General features: G+C 37.7%; 2 protein-coding genes across 2 annotated transcripts in view; both read left to right on the forward strand.

The window, feature by feature from the left end:
• Window positions 1-5038, forward strand: part of LOC107748549 (myosin light chain kinase, smooth muscle-like) — a 16702-nt gene extending 11664 nt beyond the window's left edge. The window contains exons 13-17 of the mRNA XM_016563379.1: window positions 637-789; window positions 1113-1236; window positions 1341-1431; window positions 1538-1672; window positions 3556-5038. Of these exons, the coding sequence (XP_016418865.1) occupies window positions 637-789; window positions 1113-1236; window positions 1341-1431; window positions 1538-1672; window positions 3556-3791 (739 nt within the window). The 3' untranslated portion in view covers window positions 3792-5038. The remainder of the gene's footprint in view (window positions 1-636; window positions 790-1112; window positions 1237-1340; window positions 1432-1537; window positions 1673-3555) is intronic.
• A 1032-nt stretch (window positions 5039-6070) lies between these two features.
• The window catches only part of LOC107748568 (formin-like protein 2), a 34404-nt gene continuing 33050 nt past the window's right edge, over window positions 6071-7424 (forward strand). The window contains exon 1 of the mRNA XM_016563416.1: window positions 6071-6630. Coding sequence (XP_016418902.1) covers window positions 6511-6630 — 120 coding nt within the window. The 5' untranslated portion in view covers window positions 6071-6510. The remainder of the gene's footprint in view (window positions 6631-7424) is intronic.

Consider the following 7424-nt stretch of genomic DNA (forward strand, 5'->3'; position numbering starts at 1 on the left):
ATTTAAAGGATTTGCCACTGATGATTCAAACGTGAGTTTTGGGCAGTGTAGAGTAGTACTTGTTGTTTGTCATTTCTCCGATCACAAATGCAGACATGGTTTTATGTTTACGCGGCGCGATGCAATGCAACGCGTAAAAAGACCGTATAAGTCATTATTATCCGTAATTATGTCCCCACTGGATGCAACAAATGCCTCGTTTATAATGGGTTTTAATGTTTATGTCTCGTTGCTCTGGCCGGACAGGGCATCACAATATGGTAAGGGGCGTAACATTTCCATCACACGCTTGAGGTATTCGGCCAATCACAACGCTCTGGATAGCAAGCCAATCAAAGCACACCTCGCTTTTCACACTGATGAGCTTTTTAAAAATCGACGCATTTCAGAAAGGCGGGGCATAGAGGAGAAATAATGATGTACAGTATGTGGAAAATAATGTGTTTTTTTTTACCTTAAACCGCATAAACATTTCATTACACCAAATGCACAAAATAATGTTCTCTTTAGCAGCATCATATGACCCCTTTAAGGGATGCTTTTAGTCCTGTTGTACCTTACATCACATTTTGGTTGATTGTGCGCTAACAGAGTGAAAGATTATTGCCTAATAGCCGTCCTCTTGTTTACCCTCAGTGTCAGTGGTCTCTCTCCATTCATGGGAGACAATGACAATGAAACTCTTGCCAATGTCACCTCAGCCACCTGGGATTTTGAGGATGAGGCGTTTGATGAGATTTCAGATCAGGCCAAAGACTTCATCAGCAGTCTCCTAAAAAAGGACATGAGGTAAGCTTCAGAAAAGCTACTGAAGAAAGTTTTGAATCAGAAACATTATAATTTTTATAGAAATACCAGCATTGTTCGAAGTTAATCAAAAGCCTTTGTAGAGCACTGTGTAGATGCACATTTCTTGAACAGCACATCCTGAGCTCTTGGCACAGACCCTTAACAACTCACAAAGAACCTAGTAAAATCTACATTATTGTAAATGGAGGGTGTAATAAGCAAAGAAAATTATCACTCAAATGTATTAGTTCATGCTGAATGTTGATGAAAGGATTTTAAGCATTTGATCTGAATTCTGTGTCCCTATAAATGCCACTCCGTAGGGCCAGACTGACCTGCGCTCAGTGTTTAGAGCACTCTTGGCTCAAACAGGACACCAAAAATATGGAGGCTAAACAACTCTCCAAAGAGAGGATGAAGAAGTACATCCTGAGACGCCGCTGGCAGGTGAAAGCACTGGCGTTTATTTTAATTTATTTGTTAGACAAAGAATTCATTTCTATGAGTTACATGGGAAACTGTTTTCTTCATGTTTGTGAGTGTCTGTGCAGAAAACAGGGAATGCAGTGCGAGCCATCTCCAGGTTCAGCTCTATGGGAATGTTAGGAGGAATCGGTCCAAAGAAAAGTTCCCCAACTGACGGTAATGGTCCAGCAACCAGTTTTCAATATTGATGCTGAACATTGCGTATTAAATGTCATACATGTTAAAATGTTAGCTGCACATTAATAAATGTGTTTGTGTTCAGAAGAGCCTCCTGCACCGTTCCTTGAGAGTGTGGAGGATGAAAACCGCACCCCTGTGGCCCCCAGGATCTCCTCTGTCATACAGGATGTAGAAGTGGTGGAAGGCAGTGCTGCCCGCTTTGACTGCAAGATTGAGGGTAATGACCTTTGACCTTGAAGGCTTTTAGACTTTAAGGGACAGATTTACTAAACAGGGCAAATTAGCGTGAGAACGCAATCCCATAAAAGCTCCAATGGGAGTGGAAAGTTCTGCGGGTGATCTGATGACAATGCGCAGAATAAACAACACAGATGCATCCAGATCATTTCTGTAATGACCAATGCAATCTATCAAAAGCAGCATAAATTTGATGCATTCACGCCATGTCGTAATTGCTGTAATTTCTACTTGGAGCTGTTCACACCCTTGGACTCAGACACGGCGCTATCGCACTATCAATGCCTAAACTTAGCACCTAATGAATCTTAGGTAGTCAGATAGTACAAGTCGTAGCTCTCAGAAAAGTTCCAGTTCACGAGTTGTAATTAGGAGTTCTACGAGGATGTGAATGCTTTTTACAAGTTGATATCTCGTTATTACGGTAATTACAATGTGACGTGTATAGCATAGGGTCACAAACAAGCAGAGCTGATGATGATCAGGTGCATATAATCTACTAAAAACACAGGTGCAAAGTGAGTTAATACACGTTTTTTAAAAATAAAAATCTGTCTTTAATAAATCTTGACAGTAGTTTTTTAACGCAAAAGAGGGATTGCGCTGGCATAAATCTGGCCCTAAGTGCTGAGTTATAATTCTTCTGCTCTTAACCCTTACATTTAAATAAATGTATTTACTGACACTTTTGATCAATTTAATGCATCCTTGCTGAATAAATTTATTCATTTCTTACTGACTCTAAACTTCTGAAAGGTATATCCTTTAGCTTGTAAGTGAAATTCCAGGTTCTTATTCAATCTTAATATTGTTGTTGGATGCTAAAGAAAAATAAATGCCTTTATGGTGTCTAAACATATCTTAGGGACTGAAGGGATTTCATTTCGTTAAATTATAAAATTTTATTATTTAATTTAATAAGAAAATACTTTAATCCTAATGCAACAAAACACTATTTGTACATGCTTTTTGTACCTGCTAACATTATCAGCTATAATATAACCTTATTATTAGTTATAAAATGGAGAGTTCCGTTCCTTGATTCTGATTGGCTGAGCCACGTTCGAAGCTGTTGTAAATTACTCTACAAACATACACCTTTGTTTACGTTTGTCTGTTGCATGGCAACCACTTTGTTGCAACCACAACTGTTTCTGAGGAACTACATTGTTTGGTGGAAGAATACTGTTTTTATTAATATTACACTTTATTTGCTCTGTTTTATTTTGTGAAACCTTACTACGTATATGGAATAACTGTTTTATAAAAGCAATAAGCCCCGTGAAGCCATGGTTTACAGTGAATTTATAACAGCTAAGGGGGTTTTAGGCACTCCAACTCCCCTTAGCTGTTATAAATTCACTGTAAACCACGGCTGCTTGGGGCTTATTTGCTTTATTCTCTTACCTTCAAATTCCATCAGCCATTTGGTTGAGCAGTTTAAAAAAAAGTATATTTTTAAAAGGTATTGTTATTTTAATCTCCTTTAGGATTTCAAATGAAAACAGTTATCCTTTTCTACCTGCTCATTTCCTTATCAACATGAGGATTGTTTTTACCTTCTCTCCCTTTATATGGTGATGTTCAAAAGTCACAAATAATGTAAAAGCTTGGCAATTTGATCATCATGAGGCAGAAAATTAGCAAATTAGCACTGGGTATGATTCGTAGCATTTACACTTACACCATAATATGGTCCACTACTCTGCACATGATGTTTAAATGCTACAGTATGCCCTTATGGTTAATTGTTGGTAGACCTAAGTTCAATGACTGTTGTTGTGTGGTCCACTTGCATCTGCATTTAATTTTTAACAGTGTTTTTGATTTATTACTGTTTTACTGTGTCTTCTGAACACAAAGGCTACCCAGACCCTGAGGTTGTGTGGTACAAGGACGACCTGCCTATTAAGGAGACGCGTCACTTCCAGATTGACTATGAAGAGGATGGCCACTGTAGCCTGGTGATCTCAGAGGTCTGTCCTGATGATGATGCCAAGTACACCTGCAAAGCCGTCAACAGTCTGGGAGAAGCCTCCTGTACCGCTGAACTGATGGTGGAGTTTATGCAGGAGGAGGAAGGAGAGGAAGAGGATTGAATAATGATGGAAACAGGAGTGGATAATGATGGAGAAGTGAAAGACGATGTGAGATAGAGGAGGAGAACGACTGAATAACACAGGAACTATGAATATCTTAAACATTTTACACCATTTTGAATCTTCTGTTTTACACCATCTTCATATTTCTTCTTACTGCCTAGAATAGTTTGGAAAGAGCAACTGTTTTTGGGTAAAACTTTTTACCAAGATCAAAAACATTCCAGCTTGTGCCATTGTGTCCAGACAATTATCCAGACTGATTTACCAACAGGGACTACAAAACTAAATGTGACAACCATATGCCTGTATAGCAATGAAAAAAAATCCACCACTTGTTTTATCATACTGATTACGTTACATTGATTTCATCCATGTCTGTAATTTTGTAAGTCAGTATACTTTTGTGCACACATTTGACATTTTAGGTCTGCACTGCAGTGTAATCTAGTGGTATAAACACGACAGTGCTTCTTCAAATAACACTAGTCTAGTCTATATGGTATTGGAATCAATATGAAGACAGTTTAAATACTTTTGGAGACTTTACTGTATGAAGATATTAACTAATGATTATATTATTATGTTTTATTTAATAGTTATAAGAATTATTGTTGCTAAATGATTGAATGTAGTTAATTCAGTCGTTTAGAAACTGTAGCTGATAGAAGAACGTGACCATCATTAGACTCTGTGCTGTTTGCACTTTGAATTAATTTTGCCCTCTTTGAGTTAATTCACTTGCATGACAGAGCAATGAGGTAAATTTTGTGCAGCAACCTGCAATACAACCCCTCACATGATATTTATAAACCCCGTACAGGCTTCTGCTGCCTTTGAGTGTCTGCACTATTCTCTGAGAATGAATTAGTCATAGAATTCAAACTCAGAGCTGTTTTGTCTTATCTTTTAATTTTCACTACACATATAATGCTTTAAATTTCCCATCACATCAGAAGTAGTATATTAAAACGTATAACACAAATCAACAAATCTATTGGCCCTGTTTGTTAGTTTTGGTTTAATCAGCATAATTGGCAGTGAATTTCTGAACAGTGGACATATAAATAAAGTGTTTCCCTTCTGTGTTTTTGTGACAATTATGTTGTTTGTTTGTCAAAATTGCAGTTATTTTTCAGATGCAGATTTTCATCATATTAGCATGCAATGGCACTATTTCTTTTTCAGGCAGTTCAAAGCACAGCGTGACCCTTGCGAAAAAGAAGTGTGCTTAATTGTACTGAATGTGCACTCTTGAAATTTTTTTTTTTTTTAAACAACAACTTAGTATTAATCAAATAAAAGACAGCTTAAGTGTACTTAAAGAGAGTACATTTTCATGACTGTTCACATGTACCACATGTAATCTTATGTTTGTGCATATAGTTATATTTAACTTTGGGTTAAAAAACTGTTGCCACAGTTTGTCTTCACTGGAATTATTGAAATAGTTGGAGAGGAATCAGGATTCCTTCAGGTCTTTAGTGAAAAAGACAGATGACCACAGGAGCAATTTACTAAATTTAACAATAGGCCTATACATTAGTTTATATAGCTAATGCTAATATACCAACCTATTTAAGCTATTAAAATCTGATTGTTACTGCAAAAATATTATAATTTATACATTAAAATATATCATATAATATTAAGCACATATGTAATGCAATGAAATGTTATATGTTGATAAAAACATATGAAAAAATACCACATTTAAGTAATGCCAAAAACATAACATAGCCTAACACTTTGACTGATTTAAAGATTTTCAATAAAGTATAGCCTATATGACAGGTGATAGCCTAATTTTTTATCACTTAAAACGGCATAATTGCCTTGTTAAACATAAAATAAAAGGCTATAAGCATAATATTAATTTTCTCTGTAGTTCTAACTTAAATTCATACTATAACATTTATTATTATTTCCTTCTTTTCCTTCAAAATGTACTAAATTCCAGCGTGTGCAAAGCTGTTATGAAGGGAAATGGTGGCGATTTTGAAGAATGTAGATGTAAAATAAATAAAAATAATAATAAAATAAAACATACAATGGATAAAATAATGCACAACGTCATAACGTTACATGACCACGGTCGTTTTTACAATACACTACAATAAATGTTGTACTTTAGGAGATTTTTTAGACGGTTACAGTAAATCTATAATGTCGCTTTCCAAACTACAAATACCAGCATGCAACAGAACAAAACGTTGCCTCCCCCTCGACTCCTCAGCATGGCTTTTTGGCACTCCCCAGCGGGGGATTGGTGCTGAAAGGCTTCATTGTGTCGGGGATTGAATGGGAGAGTTTGCGTTTTGTTGAAGTCCGTCTGTTATCATCCACACAGCGCGGATTAACTGGCCTGCCCGAGTCATGCGCGTTATCATGCCGCAAACCTCCAACGGTGCATTTATTGTGCATGATACAGATAAATGCGCCCAGCTTCAGAGCCGCTGAGTGAACGATGCTCAACAGCTCCGAAAAAATGAACGGAGGGCCCGACAGATACGGATTAACAATGTAGGGATGCTATTGTCGAAGTCTCGCATCTGATACAGAGCTGCGGGTTTGCATCGATGGAGAGGGTGTCTAGTCACCTATAAAAAGCCTGCACTATTTTTTATTTTTTTTGGTTGCATTTTGCCTCTTGATTACATTTTGGTGCCGAATACGTTTTTCCAAAGGGTTTACCGTCGCTGGGCATCAGACAAAAAACATGGGGAACGCAGAAAGTATGGATGCTCAGCTCACAGATTTCAGGGCGAGGGGCAGCAAACCCTCTAAACTGCCCATGCCGGACCCGGCCGAACTGGAGGAGAGATTTGCAATCGCACTGGTAATTTTCACTTATATCCTCAAAAGCCATATCGATGTAATTTTATCATGTGCACATCTAGTATGGAAGCTGGCAGCCAGCGCACACGCCTCTATTGTGTGCGGTTGGCAGTGTGCATTGCTTTGATGCTGTTTGCGCGAGCATGATAGCTACTAATTGCAGGCGCGCGGCACCTTTATTGTGGAGTCCTTTTGGTTTTTCATCTGCTTTAGCGTCACCAGAATTGTGAGCTTGCACAAATGCATGCTTATCGCGGTGATTATGCATTTATGTTTGATTTAAGGAGTCTGTCCTTAAAGGGTTAGTTCACCCAAAAATGAAAATTAGCTTGTGTTTGAACTCACCCTCGAGGCATCATAAGTGTATATGACTTAATTCTTTCAGACGAATCCAGTCAGAATAATATAAAAAATTGTCCTGGCTATTCAAAGCTCTATCATTGCAGTCAGCTGGTGTTGCATTTGAACAGTCCACAAAGTCGTCAAATAAAGTGCGTGCATCCATAATAAAACGTGCCTCACATGGTTGTGTTTTTGTAAGAAAAATATCAATATTTCAAGCATAATAAACACTTTTCTCTCACTTCCGTTATCTGTCATACACGGAAGCCGTTCCGGCGGATGACGTAAGATGTCGGCGTTGCGTGATTAGTGACGAATGCGGAGAGAGAACAAAACAAAACGCTGGTCACTAATTAGAAGCACAAAACAAGGATTTGTAAAGAAAAATGTTGGAGGATTTCGATATAAACCAAGAGGAGACTGGTTTTCCTTTGCTAAAGTAAGGAAACTTTG

Source organism: Sinocyclocheilus rhinocerous, unplaced genomic scaffold, assembly GCF_001515625.1.
Source record: "Sinocyclocheilus rhinocerous isolate Xijiao unplaced genomic scaffold, SAMN03320098_v1.1 scaffold349, whole genome shotgun sequence".
In the NCBI taxonomy this organism is placed as follows: domain Eukaryota; kingdom Metazoa; phylum Chordata; class Actinopteri; order Cypriniformes; family Cyprinidae; genus Sinocyclocheilus; species Sinocyclocheilus rhinocerous.